The following is a 24,328-nucleotide window of genomic DNA, read 5'->3' on the forward strand; positions in this document are numbered from 1 at the left end:
AGCGATGTATAATTGAAATGTTACTGTATGCACTGCAAGTTTGGTTTGTATTGTTTGCTAAATAACTCATAAAAAAAAAAATCATGAGTTGGGCGGTGTGATAAAAATGCAGCGGTAATAGCGTTATTGCCGCAACACGCCAACTACGAGCTGGAGGTAAATCCGACAAATCTCCACCCATTTTTAGCATATTTACCGCGCAGTAATTGCGATGAAAATGCCCCATTGTGTCCAATAGACTAAACAACTGGGGATTTACACTGCCACTTGTAATTCGGTGGTAAAACCGCCGAACCAAATGGCAGTAACGGTAATTGCTTTAAGCAGTGTTTACTGCCGGTATACAGCCCAACTTGTGATGAGGCCCCTTGTCCTGTTCATTTCTTTTGGAACTTTCTACTTATCTGATCCTCTTCTAATGTGACTTTGGGGTACTTCATTTCTCCTGGACATTTTTCCTGCATCCAGTTTGGGTCCAATGAGTTTTAGACCAAAGAATTCTATTTTAGCACTTACCTGTGGTATTTTATGCATGTTTAAAGTCATGCGCCCCACTTCAACTGTAAAGACATAATTAAAATGTAATTATTTTTCCCCAAGGTGTACTGCATTGGTGGGTGGCCTTTGGTTATGTATTGGATTTGTTATAACCCTTTGGAAACTTCATCGACTGTGTCCTAGAGAGGCAGAAATACTATGCCTTTGCGTTGGAACTAGGGATCCTGTATGACCATTTTAAGTAGGTTTTAATGTTGTGGTTCCCTTCTCTTCCCAGCCCTTGTCTCTATAAGTTATTTGCCTATCATAATACAGAGGCCCTCCAATAGAATATACACGTGGGTTGTGTCTATCATGACAATGTAGTGTGATTGTACAGACACTAGGGGGTGGGGGGCCATTACAGGTTTGCCGGTCCCCAAACTACGGTACCAGTAAGCTTGCCGGTACCGTAGTTCCCGGACCGGCAAACTACGATTTCTGCTCACGAGTGCCAGTATCGCCAGATCTAACCTGGCGGCCATAACGGCACCCGCGAGCAGAATTTGGCGGTAGCACCGGCACTGTTATTAACGGTGCCGGTGCTACCGTGCCCCCCATTCCCATTGAGCCCCATGGGGCTCAATGGGAATGGGGACTGACAATTACCGGCACCCGGCAATGGGTAATTACCGGGTTCGGCAGGGTCGGAATACCCCGGTAATTGCCCATTGCTGGGTGCCGGTATTTGCGTCCAACTTCTTCCCCTAGCTGTCCAGGGGAACGGAGGCTGAAGATGAGGGATTAGACTACTTCTTCCTCACAGCCGCTGAGATCGTAGGGAATTGGGTGCTGACTACGGCACCCAGTACTTCTTTTCCAGCCTGTCCCTCTTCACCCAGGCTGAGGCCAGGCCCTCATCCCAAACTTCGTCCAGGTGAGGCACCGCCAGAAATGTCTTCCTCTTGATTTACGTTACTAATAAAGGAAACCTTCCTTCTCTGTCTCTTCTGGCATCAGCCGGAAGTGCTCAGACACCCGGCCAATCATGCCATGGAACAACGCCACTGTGTACGGGGGAGAAGCCTTCAGCAGCGGAGAAATGCTGCTGCAGTCGTCCGTGTCCGTAGTCACCCTGTCCATCTCCGTATCCCTGGGTGGAGGGGGGGGTGTTACGCTCACCTGCTTCCACGGGGGCGCCACCCAGCAGTTGGGGTTCAGATGTCCCTCCTTGCGATGCCCAGATGCGACCAGCGGAAGAGTTCTGCCTGGAATACAGGTAAGCTATGTTCAGGACTGGGCAACTGGGGTAAACAGCCTCCTACCTCCCTATAGATCTTCGACCCTTCTGGACTTCTCACCTTGTTTTAGATGTTGGCGGGTTCTCCGTCCTGCTGTCTTGGCAGGGGTGCGTTGAGTTTAGTGGGCAATGGCAATCGAGTTGCTTCACTGATGCCAGCCCATCTTGAATCTTTCAGGTAGGTCTTATTGCTGTGAATATTGCTGTTCTCGCATGCCTTTTAAAAAATGTCCTTCTTCCTAGGTACGCGGAAGTCCAATATGTGGCAAGGCGGAATCTGTGTTTCGGTAAGTATGGGCGTTTTTGGAGCACCTTGATGTGGTGAGTAGGCGCTATGCGCTGTGCTTAAGATGCCTTGCCTTTGCTAACCTGTTATCTTTTCCTCTCCACGGGTCGCGGTACTCGGCCGGAGTATGGAATTTCCATTGTGATGCTCATTGAGGAGCGGCCGGCAAGGTAAGCCTTTCGTCACAGTTCGTTAATTGTACAATGTCTAATGCCTTGTTTCTTCTCTTTTACAGGTCCGTCGATCCGGAGGAGCGCTGGTTCCAGGATGATGGTCGGAAGAGCTGCGGACTGCTGGCGATGAAGTTCAGGTAAGCTGCTGCCTTTTTCTCACGATGTCTTCTCCTTTCCTTTGCAGGTGCTGTCCTTACGAGGTTCGTGGCTGAAGCTGAACACAGTGAGCGTTACGTTGCAGTAATGCAAACTAACGCGAAGCGTGTGAGTCTATTCGGGTGTGGTTTAAATAGCTTCAAGAAAGAAGTCCAGGTAAAATAGTCCCCATGGTACCACACCCAAAAACACTACACTGCAAGCCTGGTTTCAAGGAGCCAGGTTATGAGGGTGCCTCCACATGACTGGCATTAATGAAAAGTAGTTCCCAAGCACAAGTCCATATTCAAACATGAGCCTGGCGCCAATTTCTTGGGTTTAGTGGGGACTGGAATCAAGACTCTCCCTGGCCCATAGGTTGGCCAGGGGGTCTTCAGAGTGTGGGTCGTGACAGGGGGAGCATGTGCGGTGGATGATGAGGGGCCATAGGGTGTTCTCTTTTTCGCCAGCGGGGGGCCCGGTGCTATCGGGGCGCCATCGGCATCCTCTTCTGAATCTCTGACACCAGCGTGTGGAGAGTTTAAAGAACGTCCAGCGATATGTCGCTGGGAGGTGTTGGTGGAGTAGGCTTGCTGGGCTCAGCGCCCACATAGTCGACGTCTTCAGCATTCCCACCATTGTCGGCCCCCTCAGCGTTTCTGCCGTCGTCGTCTCCCCCCGCGTTTCCGTTGTCGTTGTTGCCCATGTCCTCCGGGACCGTGTGAATGGACTCCAGGGCCTCCTCATCCGAGGAATAAATATCCATGCCCTGGAGCACAGTGAGGCTGCCACTCACCCACACCCCTTTTATGCGTTCTGAGGGGTCAGTCTCGGGCTTACGGATGGCATCCTCTTCTCCAGCATTTTCTCCACTGGTTTGGCCGAGGCCTCCTGCCTTGGGGGTAGGGTCACTCTGGGCGCCGCCGGGGTCCCCTAGACCAGGTCAGCCCCTTTGGCCTTCGAGAGGGCAGCCGCCACCAGTTCGATCGTCGATGATGACTTCATCTGGACTACCTGGGCCTTAAGAGGCAGGTTGGACATTTCTCCCTGCATCTTAGTCTTCTCTGGCTTCTCCTGCAGCTTCCCTGGGTTAGCGGATTTCCTCTTCGAGGAGGCGATGGAGCGATGACTCGAGATGGAGACAGACGGCGAAGATGAGCGCGCCCTGCCCGTCGCAGGACCCACTTGCGCAGCGACCCAGATGGAAACGGACTTGCAGTTCTTGGCCTTATCTTGGGCCCCCAAAGATGGTGCGCCCTCAAAGGACTTAGAAGCCCACTTCTCAGACCGGCCGGTCCTGGGTGAGGCATGCTCCCGTTTGCCGCACAGTATAGAGGCATTGGCGTTGAGCCATTCCGCCAACCTACTGTGTCGATGCTTGACGGCGCTCTTGGAGAAACCAAGGCAAATTTCACAATCCTCTTTCCTGTTGTCCGGATGGAGACACTAGAGGCAGTGGGAGTATTTGTCCACTACACTAATCAGCAGCTGGAGCAGAGCTTGAAGAGGGATCCTCCTTCCTTCTGCTCCGACGTGCTCTGTCATGCGGTGTAGGCCCAAAGGCCTTATGGCATCTTCGATGAAATTCTCAATGACTCTTGCCCTTGAAGGGGGTCGAAAGACGCTGACAACCGGATCCCTGCTTGCCGGGCAAAGGACACAAGAGCACACTGGCTCGATTTCACAAAAATAGGAACTTTATCAAAAAAAGTGCAAACATGTAGAAAAGCTCTTGGAGCAAAACACGAGGACTCCCAACACTTGAATGTGTGGTAAAAATCTGAAGATAGCTGCCAGAGGAGGGGCTTAGGGAGATGGCAGTCAGTGGCTGGGGGAAGTATGACCCGGAGCTCAGTGATTGGTATATAGGAGAAAGACAGCTTGTAAGTGAAAGTGAAACAGTTTTTTCTTTTACAGAGGATTCCCGGCCCGACGACGGGAATATTTATGAGCATGTGAACACATGCCAGACACCATGAGCATGTGAATCCCTGCCAGACCACATGCTGGCGAATTATTATATACACTTAGGCACAGTGTTGTAACTTAAAGATCAGGTAAGTACTAGAAAACATGTACAGTAGTATTATAACACTCATAATATTCTTAGGATAGTAAATCAGAGGTGTAGTTACATTAGAATAGCTTTTAGAATAACAAATCACAATCAACCAACTTGAAACCTATATGCAAACTCTTAATTCTTTTATTTTTATTATTTGATTTAATTGATTACAATTTTTCAAATGCAAACATACTTCATAATTCCATCCCTTCTGTCAGTCTCTTGCCCCTCATCGTGTATGTGATCTTTCCCTTCTTTATGGATTTATGTCTCTGGTTTGTCACTCCGGTATGGAAGGATCCTGCGTACAAATGAGACTACTGCTATCACCCTGGATGTTTTGTCGCCGCTCATCAACATTGCCCACCAGTCTTTTCGTCATAGGTCCAAAGGTTTGCGCCAGAAAAGTTTTTAGTTTCTTATTCAGTTCTGGGAAGGAGATTATTAGGTGCTTCAGGGATTCCACTTCGTTTGGGGAATTGCAGAATCTACATTTGTTTTGCTCTGATTTTCTCCGTATTGCTTTGATCTCGTTTGTAGGTAACAGGTTGAGTCGCACTGTTAAAAAGTCTCGATGTGCTCTGCTCGGAAACATTCATAAGTAATCCAGTAGCTGGATTAGCATTTTTGAGGAACATTGGTAGACTCATGGTTAGTTTGCAAGCAGATGCTTTACTGAGAGTGCAGATCCAATCATAGTCCATTAGCTTCCTTTTTACTCTGGTTGGATTAGACCTCAGTTCATTTTCGGTGCATCCCAGCTCTTCTAGCTTTGATCAGATTAGTCGACCAGCAAGTTAACAGTTTGCTTGGCCCATCCAGCCGTTCCTAGTTTATGATCTTGAAGATCTCTGGACTTGTTGGGTCACCAGTTTTACGTAATAAGGCCAAACTATTCCATTCTACTACAGCGTGCAGCGATAGAAGACTTAGTTCTCTGTGTATGGTAGAAATCGCTGTAGAGTTTGGGAGGCCTAGTGTTCTCCTCCAAAATAGGCCTTGAAGCTTTGGTCATATCTTTACTGCAATATCTGGCATGGCCTCTGCTCCGTAGATCAGTGAGGGAACAACTTTAGCTTTGTAAAAGTCAACCATGGGTATCAATGAAAATCATCTCTATCTTCTATCCAGTAACTTTGCTTGGCTCTACAAGGTCTGTGCTTTCCACAAAAGAACTGCCTGTGTCTTAGACTCAATTGATCTGTTAAGTGTCACTTCCAAGTATTTGAATTGATTCACTTATCGGTTTGTTCCCCAACAACCATTTGAGTTTCTCTCTTCTGTTGGTCGATTTTTCAAAACACATTATCTTGGACTTCTCTTGGTTTATCTCCAGGTTATTAAGCTTGATGTATCTCTGGAGTCTCTCTAACTGGTGTTGAAGACCAACTGCGGTCTGATCAGTCAAGATCTGATCATCGGCGTATAGCAAGCGTGACACTCTCACTCCACCTATTAACGGAGGGAAGGATCTTAATTGTGGCTCAAAGTTTTTAAAGTCAGACTGGTAGTACTTAAACAGGGCCGGTGCTAGTGGACACCCCTGTTTTACTCCTCTTGATGGGGCGATCTCGGCTGACAATAGGCCGGTGTGGTTTAGACGCACTCTCATCTTGGTGTTAGCATGGGCAGTAAAGGTTCCAATGTGTCATCTGGGCAGTTCCTCTCTGCTAGTTTCTTCCACAATAGGTTACGGTTGACCTGGTCAAATACCTGAACCAGGTCAACAAATGCGACAAAGATCCTAGATCTTCCTTCCTGGGTCTTTCCCTTCAGGATGCTTAGTAGTAGGATGTTGGCCGATGTGCCAATGTTTCTCACAAACCTTGTTTGGAACGGATTGCTCCAGCCAAAGGTCCTTGTTAAAGTCTGGAATTGCGTCAGCAGGAGGGAACCAAATATTTTTCCGATTGCGTCCAATAACGCTATGGGTGGTAATTTTTCAAATCTTCTTTACGCATTTTTTTTAAAATATGGGGACGATTGTAGTGGACATCCATGACTTTGGGATCAGTCCGGTTCGGGATGCTTTTTTTTTTTTAATTACCTCATGGATGAAAGCAGCCCATTCCTCCGAGTGTTCCTTCAGCATTGCGTTTGTTAAACCGTCGGGCCCCGGAGCCCTTGATGGATATAGCTTTCCGATCTTCCCTACAATTGTTTTAACATCATGGGGGACCGTCCATCTATTGATTGTGTTTGAAGGTAAATCTGTTGGAAGTTAATTGGAAGCCTCAAAAAGGGTGGAAAAGTGTTACCTCCATGCTGTATCGCTGACGTTATTTTGTTGGATATCCTTTGGGGCTGCTGTTGATTTGACCAGAGACCAGAATTTTTGACCTTTCTGCTGCATACTACGCGCAGCATTTGCTATGAGTCGTTTTGGAGCATTATACTTCTACGGCTAGCTACCCGGTTTTTTGTAGACCCGAGCTACCGTAGTTGCTTGCTCTTTGTGCTTTTGTAGTTTGGTTTTTACCGCCAGGCACTTTATTCGCGTCACTTCCCTTTGTTTTTATTCTAGAATTTTGTCGTATGCGTGGAGGCCTTGATGTACATTTTCACCAGGGCCCTGTTTTTTGCTGCGAAAGCATGTTACTAGGGGGATGTAATCAGTTTCCTCTTTGTCGCCATTTACTGATTGTGTAATCTCTAGCGAGTTCTTCGATGTCCGGGCGCCTTAATCTTAAACGAGTACCTCCGCTTGTCACTTCCACTTGGCCTTTCATAGTTGGTTGAGGTGGTTCCAGGGTAGCCCTCCACAACGTGGTTAAGAGGTTGTGATCACTGTTTTTAGTCCTTATGACTTTGAACTTTGTTATAAGCTGAAAAATGTCTCTAGGCACATAGATGTGGCCTATGTCAGCCATCTGATCACCTCTTTCCCAAGTCGCTACTAATTGTTTCACTTGGTTTTCTTCTGCCTTTAAAGAGTGGAGATCTCGAGAGTCAATTAGTTTAGACCACAATCTTCCTATTGCCTCTGAAGGTGGGGTGTTATTCTGTGCTCCCGTCCTTTTGTGATCTTTTTGAACCTGTGGCGTTTAGGTCACTGCCTATTATTATATACTTTGCCTGGAGGTTAACAAGTACCTCGTCAATTAGGTTTGCTGCCACCTCAATGAAGTTGGAGTCCGATGTAAGTTGGGGATTCCAATAGCAATTTATCACCACCATGTTTGAGTGACTTGTTTGTTGCGGGAAATTTGGGCCCACTCACCAGGAGGGCGAGAAAAAAAGAGGCTCGAGGGGAGTGTTTTTAGAATGTTCACTCCACTGCCCAATCTCACTGCTGTTATTAGGCCCAATGTTGGTCGACCTTGGATTTCTTTGGCTACTAGGGCGATGGCTGGATCAAAGCGGTCGAGGTTTGGTTTGTCTGTCAACCAGGTTTCCTGGAGACATAACATGTTGTAGTCGCCAAGGTTTACGTTGCTCTGGGCAGTTAGGTGCATAAATCCCCTGGTGTACCATGAGGCAATTTTTATAGACGTGGAGCTTCTTTAGGTGGTACGGAGTTATATGCTTGTCGTCTGTTGACTGCAGATCTTGGGTGGCTATCTTTTGCTCTGTCTAGCCAGAACTTCCGGGATCCATGACCACTTTTGCTGGTCTTCAGTTTTATTATGAGTCGTGGGTGGAGTGTCGGTGGCCAGAGTGGACGTTCTCTCTTGGTTAGGTATAAATGTTATGTTTAGGCTTACTCTTGGGCCACTTGGCACTCGACCCAGGCCCAATGGGTCCTTATACGACCCAGGCTCTCTTGTGGTTCATGTTAGTTTTTGTTCATTCAGATGGTTTGGGCTTTGTGGAGTAGAAAGGACTTTCTGGTTCTCAACTTGTGTTTTGTTTTGCCTAGGTTGGATTTGAGTGGACTATAAAGGCTTAGCAAGTGTCAAGTCGAAACCAAGAGTTCATAAGCTCTCCGTCGCGTCTGTCAGCATTCCTTTGACCACTGAAGACAGAATGTGCAAGTAAATACTATCCATACAGTGGTTTTCTCCAAATTCTATGATATTTAGATCTTCAGACACAACCTGACAGAGGTTTGGGATGCAGCGTAGTAGGTTCATCACAGTCTATTTAAGATCAAGTCATCCCCTTTATCCAGAACGCTTTCTAGTTTAAACGTACGCTCGCTAGTACAATTTGGCCTTGGAAAATGATGCCTTGTCTGTTTAGGGGACCGTCTCTTTTCTTTTGCGTAGGACTGATCTGATGTCTTATGGCAATTCTCCCTTAAGGAAAGACCTTGGTTCGTCTTTAGGCTTCCAGTTAGGAGATCTTTTAAAGGGTTGCCATGTGACCTGGGAGAGGTTCTTTGGTCCGAGAGCTAGTTGGATTTTGCTTCTGAGGAGGTGTTGAGCTTTTATATACACCAGTCAGGAGAGGTGAGGTTTCCCTTTGATTTTTAGTTGAACGACCTATAGATGCTCTTTTTCTTTTCTCTGATAAAGTCAGAAAAGGCACTGATGGTAGCTCGGTATTCATGTTTTTATCCATCTTGTTCGTCTGCTTTGGCTTGGTTGTCATGTCCTTTTTCAGGCCAAGAGCAGTCTGATCTGCCAATGTCTGGGGAAGGTCTGCTTCTGATTCTTCGATTGAATATTGCGACAATTCCATCAAGTCTTGTGTTGTATCCATGACGTCGTCAGTTATCAGAATTACAGACCTGCTAGGCCCTTGTTTCTTCTCCTCACCCATTGTTGCTGCTGTGGGTCTGACTGGTCCCCTAAGCAGTTTCCTTGGAGCAGTTTTTCGGAGGAATTTTTGCTATTTCTGGGTCTGTTTCGATCTCCATAGATGGGTCCCGGGAAGCCCAGCTTGATGTATATATGTCTGCATCCAGGTGAGTTGATTTCCTTATGGTCTCAAAAATAGAGTATTTTTTGTTGGTCCTCTACCAAAATTTTGACGGGTGGTCTCTTTTCTTGTTGATGTTTGGGGTGACCCCAGCCGCGAGAAGTTTGACGGTTGCTGGTTGGACACATCCATTCTGTGTTGGCATTGTCCTTCTCACGTTTAAATGGATGACTTGGTCAGGCACTATCCCTCCATTTATTTCAGTTGCTTTGCTAACTTCTGCTGGTTCGTCGTTTTGTTTTTTGGTTCCCGTTAGGGTTAGATTTGCCTTTGGATCTGTTTGATCGATCGATCATGGTTGTTTGGTCTTTAAGGGTGTAACTTAAAGCTTTGCACAGCTTGCCAAAAGGGGCCAGGGCGATTGTGACAGGAGACATTATGGAGAGTAGGTCTGTTTTTTTGTTTGATCTTTGAATTGTTGGCTGGTTTGTTTTTCAGTCCTTTGCCCCACTAAGTTAATTTGGCCTCTGGTTTGGTCTCATACTTGTGATTTGTTTACTCCATCCGTTGGTAGTTGAGAGGTCTCAAGTGAACTAAATGAATCAGGGTATAGTGGTGACATTTGTTGTGGCCGAAAGTCTGGCCCCTGAACGTCAGTATGCTCCCGCAATAATCCCCTATCTTGACGTAGGGTGTCGTTGTACCCCGATTGTTTTGGTTGTTTACTTCTTCCGTTATTTAGGGATATGTTAGAAAGTGCACTTGAGGGCTTCGTAGTAATGTTTTCGATCCCGGATGTATCAAGCCTCCTTGTCTCTTTGGCGGCCCAACTCGGGATAACGCCACTTCACAGGTCTCTCATATTGTGTTTGTATGCTTTGCTGGGCTAGTAAGTAACTTTAGCCGGTCTGGCAGTCTTGAGGTGGCTGTTTCATCGAGAGTGTGGCTTAAGATCCTCGGGCACCTTTTGTCTAGTGTTTGGTCGATTGAAGTACCCGTTCGTTTAGTGTTGCCTTTTAAAGACTCTTTTCCTCCCGCTGACGTTGATTGGTGTACAGACAAGGTTTGCTTAACTCTTTTGGTAGGTATGGATTCATCACGGGCTAACATTGCGTTAGATGTTGGAGGCCTGAAGTGCCATTTTGATATTAGTAATTATATTGGTGTTCCCGAGATGTTTTGAGTCACTAGTTCGAACCTCGTTCCCCTTCCTCTGCTTGAGGAAGTAATTAGAAAGGTTTTGTAACGCTCACCTGATTCCCGTAGAGGTGCCGGTCTTGACTGGGCGTATACCGTATCTTCAAAGGTGATGTGTAACACACGGCTGGCTCTTTGGGCTGGACCTCTGTGCACTGTATGTTTGACTCGAAGGGTAAGATGTCTGCAGATAGAAAATATGGGATTAATGAACTGGGTTATTGAATGTCTCTCTCTTCTTCCCTTTCTCTTCTCCTGTAGAACCCCGAAGGTTAACGCTCTCACCTTAGGTAAGTGAACGCCGTGCTCTCCATCTGCCTCGAGGCAGGGTGCTGTAACCAGTTTCTTCACTGGAAAAGGGGAGCAGGCCTCTTGACTTCAGAGGACTGCTGTCCGTCGTTTACTGCACGAACGGTAAGTTTCGAGTAATTCTAATGTCTTTAAAGTCTTTAGTAATGATGTCTCTTGTTTTGCAGGGTTCCGGCGATGGTGGATGACGGGCTGAAGTGAGTTGAAGATGGAGCCCGTGTGATGAATAGAAGCGCCTGGAAGCACGTAAGTAAGCGCTTGTTGCCTGCTTCACGATGCGCTCTAACTGTCTTTTTATTTTGCAGGTACAAGTTCGGAGCGGCTGCAGGGTGCCGGAATACCCACTGGGTTAGGTGTGGAAAGGAGTAATGGCACGTGAGTATTAAAGTTCCCCAATGTCTTTAAACGCACCTTGTTTTGTCTTTCAGATGCGGGATGCAGCACCGAAGGCCTCCGGAGCGTGCGAAGAGTTGGTAAGCTTTTGTCTTTCAGATGCCGGAATGCAGTGTGAAGACCTCCTGAGCGCACGAAGAGTAGGTAAGCCTTTGTCTTTCAGAATGCAGCGCGAGGCGTTGGTGACAGCCGATGGCCCAGGTAAGTGAAGAGCTGTCACTGAAGACCGTAATGCTAACCTGTTCTTTCTTGTCTTTATAGGTGTTGCTGAAGACTGGATTCAGGATGGTAAGCCTTTTTCCTTAGGCCCAGGATCAGATGCAGAAGACACGATGAGCGTTCTGCTGCAGAGGATGCAGAATAATGCAAAGCAAGATTCATCCATCGGGTGTGGTTTAAATAGCCTCCTGTAGTGCTTAGGTGTCTCCTTCCACAGCCACGCCTAGGTAAGAAAAGAGTTCCTGCTTTCCAGAAGAGTTCCAGTGTTCTGAACCTAGGGAGTGGCTCCTGCCCCACCCAACAGGAAAAGTAGTTCCAAACAGAAGAGGATCAGAGGCTCAACTGGCAGGCAAGTAAGCAGCATGGTCTGCTGCAGGTAAGTCCACCCAAGCATTATGAGCCCGGCGCTTCCAGCGCTGGGACTGGGCATATTTATGAGCCTGGTGCCACTGGCGCCAGGACTGGGTCCAAAAGGTCCCAATTGGGACTGGTTGGCACTCGGAACCTGGGTTATGAATCTGCTTCCAAGGGAGTTGGGAAAACCCTGACCTTTTGGAAGCAGAGATCATGACAGGTTTGCTGTTGAGACTGGTCTTCTGGATATTATTTTCCTGTACGTCCTGATTGCTATCTTCGCGTTTGCTCCCACTTGTGATAATTTGAGGTTCATCTGAGGTTACCCAGTAGAGTTTGCTGGGACCAGATGTCTTCCTTTTAGCAATTAGCCGTCTAATTTTCAGTGTTTTATGCACTTTCAACCCAAGCAGTTGGGTGTTCTTCATCTTTCCCATGGGTTTAGTCCCATTCAATTGGTCTCCTTTGAAAAGATTAGGAATCATTGGGGTTGTGCATAAATTGATTCTCTCTCCTCCAATGTTATAAGGTTGCAAGTCAGTTTATTTTCCCGTTTCTGTTTCTATTTCTGAGCCTTTTTGTTTTATTGTGATTTGATGAGTCACGGCTTCCTCGTTCGTTTGAACCTCAAGGGGAGCAAATGGCTGTTGATTAAGAATAGCAACTACATCGGTATATGCCTCTTCCAAATCTATTGGTTTGAGGAATCTTTCTCTGAAGCATGGTATCGCACTTTACAACATCATGTTTGATGTACTTTTTCAGTCGAGGGAGATGCAGGGTGGGCCTCCATTGTAGGTTCTATTTTGGTACCAGGAAGTGTTGGAAAAGATTTCTCTTTAGCAAACTTTCCCTACATGTTCTATAGACCACCAAGCTTTTTGCTTTTGTTTTTGAAATGTCATGACCATTTACAAGTGGCCCTTTGCACATTTGTCATAGGGAAACTGAGCAGTCCATCTCACTATAAGAACTGTGAAACTACGTTTCCCATTGTCTTTTATTTTTTACCTGTTATGGTAACTTTTCTACCACTGCACACAGCATCTAACAAAAGTATCCCCATGCACAGCATTGTTTCACCCTAGTATTTTACACTGGGGATTTCCGGTTACTTTACTATGTGCCTAAAGACAATCTGGTGGCAGCAGTTACATTTTTATCATTTTCACAGTACTTTTAGTGTGCACATTCACGATTACCTCGCCTGGTTACTACAACTGGCTAGTGCCCCAAAACGGCCAAGCCACAAGGCTTTCGCTTGTTCTTTGGACAGTTTCTTGGCCTTCCTCCTGCCTTCTGAGGTCAGGAAATCACTAATATGGTTATGCATTTGCCCAGGAAATCTGCTGTTTTTCGCAGGCTAGTGCAAGCCATTTGTGTGTGGACATAGAAAGTGGGTGGGACTGTCTGGTCCCATTCCACAACTTGATGCCTGAAAGTCTAGTGTGCACGCATTAGTGAAATCCACATTGGTCCCCGATTGGACCACTCCTGGCGAGTGATTGGTGCAGAGCCTTACCATTGGCGGACTGATTTTTGACATAGGCCTGGATTTGGGATAAAAAGAGGACTCCTGCAGCCATTCCAGCAGATCAGCATTGGAGCCAAGTATCCTGTGTAGCCGTGCAGTCGACTGAAGACCCGTGGATGACTCCTGAAGAGGCCTGGTAGCCTTTCCTGCAACTGTACCGGCAAAGCCCAGCTGGACTACCTAACATGAGAAGGTCTTCTGCAGTGGTGTGACCATTGGACTGGTGGGACCAACCAATCTTGACGCCTTCTTCTGCTCCTGTAGCTTTTAGCCTTCAGATTCGTCCCTGGACCACCCGGTGGACTGACCAGCTCCGGCTTAGGCTACCGCGCCAGAAGTGTTGCCGTTCTGTGTTTTCACCCGGAATGTCGGTGGTCGCCTGCTCATCCTACAAGTCGCCGTCCTGCCAAGTTTCATCTTTCCCAGCATCAAGGGATCCTACATGTGAAGGACTTTTCCACAGCGACTGGAGGGACGCCTGTTGTAGTCCATGTACAATGACTGTTGCTGGAACTGCCTTCCTTGCTGGTAGAGTGTCCTGAAGAGGCCTGCATAGGTGCCTTATGCATTTCTTCTTTGAAAAAGGTTGCACACAGCTCCTGGACCCGACCAGAATCATCCGTGCACCCGCAGCTCCTGGGCGTTCTCTACTGGATCCAACGGTGGAAAAAAGTACCTCCAGCGATTCCCAGTCAACGTGCCAAGTCACTTGGGAAAATCGGAGTAAGGGTGGTGAGTAATCGTAATGCTTACAGCTATCCCTATCTACCCTATGATAAACTTTGTGAATAACTTGGCTTTATTCCATTTGTTTGCTTTTTAAATATTAGTTTTAAAAGCTGTTCTAAGAGATAGAAAAAGTATCTTACTTACCTGTCAAATCCTTGAGAGGTCTTCTGGAACATTCACCAGAACAAGAACTCGTCTACCTTTGTCCCCTCATGTAGAAGGAACTTTGTGACTTTTGGGCACAAGAATTCCACATAGGAACTGCACTTATAAAGTTAGGGTCTTCATTCTCGCAAATTGGCTCTCCTTACTGCATAATGTGACGATTCACAAGGTGTCATCACTTCTCCCGAGGGGGAGCCCTTTTCCATGAGGCTAGGGAGAAGAGGTCACTACGCAATAGTCCTCCTAATGATGGTTTAATGCGGGGGGACCTCATGGGGAGGGACTGCGGTACAGCCCAATTAATGTTTCCACTGCCCAACATTCCCTAGCCCTGCCTAATGTCCAGCGCCACTGCATTGAGTACAAGCCAATGTATTGTTGTAACATAGGGCCTAAGACCAAAGTACTAGGGCGAGGAAGAACACAGGATAAAAAGACCTTGAATTGTGATAGCATTGGTACGACGTGGCCCCAAGGAGGCATGAGGATCAGTCACAATGAAACAATGAAGGAGGACTTATGCAATTCGCATGGGAGGAACTGGATGCAATGTATACAAATGATCAAAGGACTGTAAGATCGGAGAAGAACGGCTGCAGAGCTGAATACAGCTGTACCGAGAAGCACAGTAGTGGCAGGAGCCGCGATATCCAGTTCTGTTGGGGAAAGCATTTGGCACTGAAGTCTCCAGAGCGGAAGAGTCGAAGGCAGACCGAATGCTGTAGAGAAGCGGAGAGCAGCAAGAGGATGTGAAGGAAGTTCTCTACCTGACAAGTGAAGGCAGACTGCATCCCGAAGCCAGGAAGACGCCATGAAGCTGTGAGTTCAGAAGAGAGAGTCGGAGATGTGAGCCCCGGTTGCAGGAAGTCCTGGAAAGGTACCAAAGCCCTGTGAGAGGTAAGGGGGGTGCATAAAAACCAGAAGGGACCCAGGGGTTGATACAGAGGCTAAGGTGGCTTTTTCCCCAAAGCTCAGTATTACAAAGGAAGTTAATGGGCATAACGAGAGAAGAGTCTGGGACCCCAAGATTAAGAAGAAAAGCATCAGAGGAAATCTTCCTCTGCACAGTGGTAGCAAGGAAACCACTGACCACCAGAGGTCCGGGACCCCAACAATATGGAGAAATGCATTAGAGGACATGTTCCTCGGCGCATTGGTAGTGAGAAAGGGCTCCTGAGAAAGGGTCGGAACTCCAGCACTGAGAAACTGTTTCAAACAATACCAGGAGAAGGAAGTGATTCTCCTGGTATCAGAAAAACAGCTGTGATAAAGATGCCAGGGGAAGAGTCATAAACCCTGGTCATATTGTGAATTGAACCAAACACCAGGAGAAGGGAGTCATTATTCTGATGCAGGCCAAGACTTGTGCTAAAGACCTCATGGGAAGCGAGTCATTCCCCCTGACCTTGTGGTGAACTGAGCAGGCTAAAATGTTATGTTAAAAGTTCTTATACCGCGCACCGATGCCACCTGCGTGGTCTCTTGGCGCTCTGGCAGCTCTGTAATGCAAGGCAGGTGGAGGAGGTGCTTAGTAGGATTGAGCAGGAAAAAGAGCAAGAGAGCTGTCATGTGCTGGTGGCAGCTTCAGTTCGGATACACAGTTCACTGAACGCAGGTGCGATTTTCAGTTGGTGGCCGCCATGTGGTGTTGGGGTAGATTATGTGTGGGGTGTTGTGAAATATGTGCGGTTTGTGGTGCTGTAGAGGTATGGTTGTGGTTAGTTCAGAGTTTGAGAGGTATATACAGAAGGGTGCGTGTTTAGTACCGTGTGTTACTGGCAGTACATTTCCTATCCCAGCTGCTCTGACTAAATGCGATCCATATCCCTTCCCCTATCGATCATTCTACAGATTAGCAATAACCGCCCCCACAAGTTCCTCCAAAGGTAGCGAGTTCCATGAGCCTGATGGTCAGCCCATGGGCTGCCTGATTTCTGCATCCAGCCCTATTGCTTTATGTGCGACAAATTTCACTCCCTCTGTGGTATGATTAAGTGGAACAGATCTCCCTCCACTGATTCCACCTGTGGCCCTCTATCAGGATGGGTAGACTTCAGGTCTCAAAACCACTCTTCTAAGCCAGATGCCCCTCTTCTCCCCTGCCCTCCACTCCAATCCGGCCTACTCCCCACTCTTTTTCTGTTGTGTGTTCGTTTCATGGTGTGTGGATGTTGTTCAGTCGTTTTCATCCCGTTCGGAGCTGAAGAGCCAGGTTTTTAGACGTTTTCTGAATTTTAGATGGTCCTTCATAGTTCGTATTTCTCTGGGGAGAGAGTTCCAAAGTTTTACGGCTATGCAAGAGAATGATGATCCATCAAGTTTTTTCCTTGTGTATGGTTTAAGTTCTAAGTGGATGTCGTCACTGGATCCAAGTGTTCTAGTTGTCTTGTAGATGGTGATTTTCTTTTGTATGAATTCCGCTCTTTGGCCGCGGACTGCTCCGTGTGTTATGCACATTGTTGTGAAGGCAATACATTTTTTGACTGGGAGCCAATGCAGCATCCTTAGCACTGGTGTGATGCTGTCCCTTGTGAGTGTTTGAGGAGACGTCTGGCAGCTGAATTCTGTATTCATTGCAGTTTCCTCACTAAGTAGTCTGCCATTCCGAGGTACGATGGCCAGTGTTTTGTGAGTGAAGGAGAGGAATGGTAGACTCTTTTTGAACGTGTATGGATGGAAGAAGCACTTCTTAATTATCGCATTTATAATTGAAATTGAATTCAAAATATAGAACTTGCGGTTCTAGAGTTAACTCGTTGTCCATTAGGATTCCAAGGTTTCTGACTACTTTGGATGGTGTGGGTGGCATTCCCAGGTCTGTGGGTCACGGGATGTACTGGTTTCCTTTGTTGTCGGGTGTAATCATGATTGAGGTTATTAGTGTTCATCCATTGGTAGAGTTCTTTGAAAACATCTATTAGTGTTGTGTTCTCCTTTTGTTTATCGCTTATTTTGTAGATGATTTGGGTATCATTTGCACAGTTACAGCATATGAAGCCGTGTCCTTTGATGAGGTCGATTAGTGGCGTCATATAGATATTGAAGAGTAGAGGGCATAACGAGGAGCCTTGTGGTACTCTGCAGGAGGTGTCCCTGCCGTGCGGTATTTGAATGGTTTAATCCATAATGTATTTGTCCTTTTACACACAAAAGATTTAATCCAACAGCGCTATATCGGCGAGCCCTATTTATTCCAGTCTTCTGAAGACGACTTTATGATTGACTCTGCCCAATGCTGCGGAGGTCGAGTAGCATCAGTGCCAAGTTTGTGTTGGAGCCTATGTTGGTCTTTAGGTCATCCCATATATAGAGTAGTGCCGTCTCTGTTCCTCTCATGGGTCTGAAGCCTACTTGTGCCTGGTCCAATAGTTGGTTATTTTCTATGTGTTCCAGTATTTGTTCGTAAACATATGTCTCTAATAACGGTAAGGAATGTTTGAGATCGTTCTGTAGTTTGAGAGGTCTTCCACATCCCCCATTGTACCCTTAAACAGTGGTTTAATGCAGGCAGATCTGAACGCTCACGGTACTCTCCCCGCTGAAAGTGATAGATTGAAAAGGCTTAGGAAGCATTCCAGTGGTGTACCCTGTAGAAGGATTGATTCGTATACATGTCTGGTGGACAGGGCTCCATAGGGGAGCCTGTCTTGTTGCTTTTGTTCACCAAGCTGAGAAATGATTCTCTTGACATTTGTGCAAAACTGTTCAGTGCCTTCTGTGGTCCCAGGGTTGGTAGGAAATGGTGTGCTGTCTGGTTGATCAGTCGAATTGGTATGATCGGATGCAAGTCAGTGATTTTATTCTATACTGGAGACACCAGGGGAAACAAGTAATTCCCCCTGGTTCTATTGGGAACTGCACAAGTGTACATCAGGAGAAGGGAGTCATTTTCCTGGACATTGGAGAAAGACTAGGTGAAGCCTGTAAGCAGGGTGAAGGGAGGCATTCCCCCTGGAATTTTATGTTGAGGTAAAACAACTATTGGACACCGGTTAAGAAGCAGGAGAAGGGAGCCATTCTCCTGAAGAAGGAACTTTGTTAGTTTACTCTTTAGTTTTAGTGTGGGGGTTAGAGTAAGATTTGACACAGCACAGTGGAACTTGGATTTGATTGTCATACTGTCAATTCCTTTACTTCTAGTTCAAGGCAAGGAAACCCCTCATAGAGACAGGGACAGTGAGGTGTTTTACTTAAGAAATACACGTTTATAACCAAAATCAGGCCACTTTAGTGTCCGCTTCTTTCTTCAACACCCTTACAATAATTACTTGCCTTCCTTTCAGGTGTTAACGCGAATTATATACATTTTTAAAAACCAAACATGGCTGTACATATGATTTATAACCGAGTGTTGTGTGATAGTATTACCTGCTTGATACATTTTTCTAGTGTGTTTTTGGGCCTATAATGGAGATTTTCTTTGTACTTGCCTGTCTATGCAGAGTTATTTTGTATTTCACTGTGTGGACCCACTGTGGACCCCTGACCACACTCACTAACTCCCTGAGACTAAGCCTAGACCGCTCTCCACGCTTACCTTGATTGGGTTTGGCTAACCTCAGAGAGATCCCCTGTTCACTATAACTAGGGTGGCCTCCTGAAATCTGTCCACCAGGCCAGATTTTAGAAATCCATCTTTTCAGTTATGAGCTCTGCTGGTATTACAATACATAGTTAGCCTGCATGGTTGCCAATTTTTGATTTTCGCTATGGAGTCATAGGTAAACATTCCCCTCTCTGGGCCCCAAAATATGTGCAAGTGACAAAGCGAAAGGAGGCAATCACAAGAATTTTCTTGAAATAATGGTTTGAAACAGTGTATTTAACAGCACATTTTTGAGAAGAGTTTCGAAAAAAGCCATATGATTTACAAGCAGTTATGAGCAACTGAGATCTCAGCAAAAGTCACTCAACCTGCTGAGTGACCTTTCCAGTTCTGTATTACAGGACCTGTCCCTGAACAGTCCTAGAATTCAACATTTTATAGGGATATCTGGATACTGGTAAATAGCACTGAATCAGCAACAGTACAGTAGCTGTAAATGTCTTAAAAGTCAGAAGTCAAAGGTGCAATATCCAACAACAGCAACACTGCATGCAGTCTCATTTAGGATGTACTGCCGGAAACTGAAAACTAGGACTATCTTTAAAAAGGGGCAAAGTGAGATTCCTGACCCTGTTGCTAAACAGCAAAGGGGGCTGTTAAACCCTTTGCCCATATACTGGACACCCATGGCAAGCAGCCAGCGCTGAAGCTGGAGCTCCAAAGCTATAATAGCACATAGAGTCAGGCAGTGTGAAAGGGGATAGGAATACTGCAGACACTAGTACCAGTATTACAGCACCTGGTCTGCTCTTCTTGAGATAGGACCTCTCTGGTCATACCTCAGGCAAGCAGGGATTCCTGACTCAGGCGCTCTGTTGGCACTACAGGATGTAAGCCACCCTCTGAAAGGTCTAGCTTTGCAAGTATTACAGTACAAGGTGTGCACCTATGGATTTCTTTTGACAAAGATGGTTTCACAAGCATTGTGTCATCTTAAACCAAGTATTTAGCTCACTGTCCCTTTCACAGACCCTCCCTTTGTCTTGCATATTAAGTGACTTTGGGTCTCACTCTAGGTTACCTTGGGAATCCAAACGTGGACCCCTTGCTCACTGTTCTCAGAGAGGCACAGCTCCACCTCACTGATGATGCCCAACAAGGCTGAAACACATGTATGGGGTTGCTGTTGGTACTCTTGTTCAGAGAAGAATTGCCTATCATTTCAGTGCTGGACTGCGCCAGGACAGGACAAAGACTGATATGCAGGGATATTTCTCCTCTGTGAAAGGGACAGTGAGCTAAATACTTGGTTGAGACTCTCCCAGGGGCCATCCACCTAAGAACAGGTCAATGGGCCATGTTCGTTCTGGTAGAGAGACTCCCAGACCCCCCCTTTGTTTTTCCCATGTCAATGTACTCCAATCGTACACCATTGAAAACTGTTGAAGATGCTCATAGGCTCTCCATGTGGCATGTTTGTCATTAAGCAACACCCACCACTTGCAGACAGGTACCCACTACATTTGATGTGTCTATGAAGTAAAGTTTGTGTGCTCGCAAATTACCACTCTAGTCTTCCATAGTAGGAAGACCCTTTGTTATTCTGAGGCAGCAGGTGATTGCCCTTAGAGGATGAATCATTCAAATGCAAGGAGTAGGGTCTAGTAGAAGGTCCAGGCGTTCCTACCCACCTTTGCCTCATTTCAATTGTTCGGGCACAAAAAGGTGCACTTGGGCTAGATATTTGGGCCAGAGGAGATGGCAGTAGGAAAACCTAAAATTGCAGTGTTGTCACAGTAAAGTTTCACAGAGATAACTGATTCAGCCATACTCACCTTATTGCAGGTCCAACACTTTCGACCTCTGTGACTTGATTCGTAGTGTCTGCGCTCTCTACGGGTGGCTCTGTGCCTGCTCCGGGGCTGCTCTTTTCCGTCAGTGGGATGGAACACAGAGTGGCAGTGGCCAACTGTGCAGCACTGCCTTTATCCTCTAAGTCACTATGTAAGATGTGTGATTCTGAGATTACCACTTCCTCCCATTCAGCCTGCTGAGGTTTGTTCTTGCATGGCACCACGCTCAGCAGCTGGCTGACAGCCGTCAAGCTCTCTTCATTAGATCCTACCGCGCTCTCTTCATTCGATCCTGCAGCGCTCTTCTGGATGGGCATTGGTTGTGCAGGAACAAGGGCAGTGCTCTGGGTCCCTGGGCTCGCAGGATGGCCCTTACAATCCAGTAGAGTTTTTCTTCTTGCCTTCTCCTAGGTAACCCACAATCAGAAACAGACAAAACAAGAATAACATTTAATATTGTAGGCAATAGTTAGAGCTTCACGTATGTATGACAATGTGATTATTTTTCAGATAGTATCCCTAAAAGAACCCTAATAAATAATTCAACAAAATGCCCATCGGTGAGACTCTGATGGAGTGTGCGGTCTTCAGGTTCTCTCTCGCAGCAACAGTAGAACATGGTTACACACATATTATGGGTCACAGAGTCTTTCAAACTGTCTTACCTCAAAAGGTTATCTCATATTAAAAGTTTGCTGAGGGTTGGCTACACTGCCCCCGTCTCCTGCCAGATATAAAAAACCCCATATTGGAAAATGTTTAAGTCATTTATTTTATTTCAGTTTCCTTTTGTTTATGGATTCAAAATCGTAATCAAGTGTATTGTATCATTAAAATCGGACAATATTCATCAACTGAGATACAGAAATATGCCATCATTAAAATTAATCATTTTAGTTCTCAAGTTAGAGGATTACAAACTAAGTGTGTGGTTAATATATTAATAGTTATATAGAGTAGATGACATACAAATAAAGTGAAACCATTTTTAAAATAGCAGAAGCTTAAAGAACATCTTTTTAGGTTAAAATGCTAGTGCCCAAGTGCTGCAGTCCGCGAGATTGATTTTGTCCGCTGAATTAGCACCACTGAATAATTACACAAATCTACGATTTTAATGATAGCAACTGAAAAGCACTTAGGTTTAGCTCGATCAAGGGCACAAGAGGAGAAAATGTAAACCTAATCCCAGCATGTTAAGCCAAAACACACTGCGATGTTCACCAACCTAACAACTTCCCAACATTAACCTTTATGTGAAGTTGTTTCAGCTTTAAATGAGTGATCAATGTGTGGTCCACTTTCACATTTGTTCAATTAAAATAGAATATGGATCTATACTGTGCACATGATTGGAATATGAAAAAGTACTGATCCATTCTCACTCACCCTACTTGCGCAAGATGAATCTACCCCTCTTCTTAAAGGTAAGCTGCAGATGCCTAGGGATTTCTGTGGTTATTTGCCTGTCATTAAAGCAGCGGGGCAGCCTGAGAAAGGCTATATTACTTTGCACATAATAAAGAGAAGGGATTGAGGTTATTGACTAGGCAAGGGTCATGATTTGACTCCACTACCTAACATGGGACCCTTGGGTATTTGCAGAATGTTCCCAACAAGGGAACACCCCACAGCAATCCACTTGAACAGTATTGGCACTGAGGGCAGTGGCTGCAGCAGTTGATACAGCTGAGACGGTGAGCTGGCAGTGCGGCAGAGGATAAAGCTAAACAGCATTGTGAACCAGGGTACAGCGTAAAATGCCGGTACTGCAGATCACAGTCTTTGGGGTCAGACAGCCTCATAAAGAGTTTATTTATAATTTAGCAGTAAGTCACGCAAAATACCGTCAAATTTGTTAACCGTTAACGCCACTTGATCCTGTGGGTTTACCTGGGGATTACGCGAAGTGGAAGGGCGGTGTTAATCCCCATTTTTGGAGTCCAAAGGACTAGAATGGGATTTTGGTTGAATTACCACAAGCTGTAATTCCACCATTTCTTGTGTTGAGGATTTACCTCCACTTCAATGTCAAATTCGGAATTTGGTGGTGCTCTAAAAAAAGCATTAATTCTTTCAAAGTGCAGGAAGAGAACCTGCAAATAAATTTCAACAAGCCATCAAAAAATGGGAAGAGTACTTTGGCCAGAAAGCTAATGTGGTCTTGGAGAGGTCAAATTTGTATTCAAGAAACGAAAAGAGCAATGAGACCGTTGATAACTTTGTTGAAGATTGAAGGGCTTTGTTGATGAAATTAGGTTTCACTGTTAATGAAGAGGAAAACAGAGACCAAATAATGTGTACGTTCAACAAACAAATCCAGGCCCAGTTATGGCGTGAACGAGGAACTGACTAGAGAAATGGGTGTTGAACTAACTACCAAGTGTCTAACATATGTCAATGAGCAAATGTGGGGGGAGGTGTGGTTGTGCAGTGGGGTATCTAGATGGCTCCTGTTAAAGTAGGGAGGATTTGCAACATGCAGGCAGAGCATAAACTAAGGGATATCAACATGTTTCCAGTGCTCATTTAGAAAGTGCAACAACAGGGGTCTTTTGCCATGGTTTTAAAGGTCAAACCTAAGGAGGAGAAGTGAATAATGACGAGAGCTTGGGAGAGGCCAAGGAATGAAGCCAAGTGATACTGCAGGTGGACAAAGAGGAGCAGTATAGGTCGCCATTGGCAAAATATTGATGGATTAAACAGGTATAAGACATTGCTAGAGTCCATTTCATCATACACTATTATATCAGCAGAGGTGTTTAAAGAAAGATTTGGTGGTGATGCAAGAAACCTTAAGTGTCCGCAACATTGGGTTGATTACTAATGGAGGCATAACATAGGGCAGCTAAAGGGGTTCTAGCACAGGATTCTTTTTAAATAGCGGCTGTCCCAGCTGTTCATGAAGTCTGCTTAGTTGCTGAGGCAATAAAGAAAAGCGCTCCGGGTAATTACACAGATTATCCAGGCTAGTAAATGGCTTGCCCCAATTGTACCGACCATGGGACCAAATAAATGTATACACGTGTGTATACTCTGAAGAGCTCTTAAAGCCAGATGGGTGGACCACCATCCCTACCCAAATATAAATATGATGCGGACCACCATGGGAAATGACAGTTGGTTCTCCACTTTGGATTTATCATCAGGCTTTCAGCAGGTGGAGTGATCTCTAGAGTCGAGACTGCGGACTTTATTTGTTACTCAGATGTCTATCAGTATAGGCATGTGCCATTCAGATTGGCATCTACTTCAGCAGTTTTTCATTTATGGGAAAGGTGTTCAGGAAGCTTAAAGGGAAACATGCCTCTAGGATATCTTGATGCATCCAGAAAATGAGAAGGAATATGATTGCCTTTTTTGTAAAATCATGAGAAAACTGGAAATTGTGGGAATGAGCGCAGTAGTCAAGAAATGTCAAATTAAGATACACCAAGTGTGTAATTTCGGTACCACTGTATAAATGACAATGATGTGAAAAAGAACATGAGGGTCATGCTAGAGGCAAATGCGCCACAGTCAAAAAATAGTTATGACCCTCCCTAGGATTGGTGGAGCCAATAATAAAATTGTTGCAAAAACTACACATTTGAGAGAGTTGTTGATGAGAGATTGCAAGTTTGGTCAAAAAAAATCAATGTCATTTGAGTACCTCAAACATGATATAGTCCCATCCCCCAACAACCCATCGATTCTCAATTGGGCCAAATATATGCAATAACAGATGCATGTGAGCATTGTGTTGGTGCAATATTGTGCCAGAGGCAGGTGTGTGATTGAAGTATTAATT

At 45.7% G+C, this 24,328-nt stretch overlaps 1 protein-coding gene across 3 annotated transcripts in view; it reads right to left on the reverse strand.

The window, feature by feature from the left end:
* HMGXB3 (HMG-box containing 3) overlaps positions 1-24,328 on the reverse strand; it is a 1,885,602-nt gene that overhangs the window by 1,256,894 nt on the left and 604,380 nt on the right. For all 3 annotated transcript variants that reach the window (XM_069654075.1, XM_069654073.1, XM_069654076.1), the window contains one exon: positions 20,521-20,945. In XM_069654075.1, the coding sequence (XP_069510176.1) occupies positions 20,521-20,945 (425 nt within the window). The remainder of the gene's footprint in view (positions 1-20,520; positions 20,946-24,328) is intronic.

Source organism: Ambystoma mexicanum, chromosome 3q, assembly GCF_040938575.1.
Source record: "Ambystoma mexicanum isolate Mex_15411 chromosome 3q, UKY_AmexF1_1, whole genome shotgun sequence".
Lineage (NCBI taxonomy): Eukaryota > Metazoa > Chordata > Amphibia > Caudata > Ambystomatidae > Ambystoma > Ambystoma mexicanum.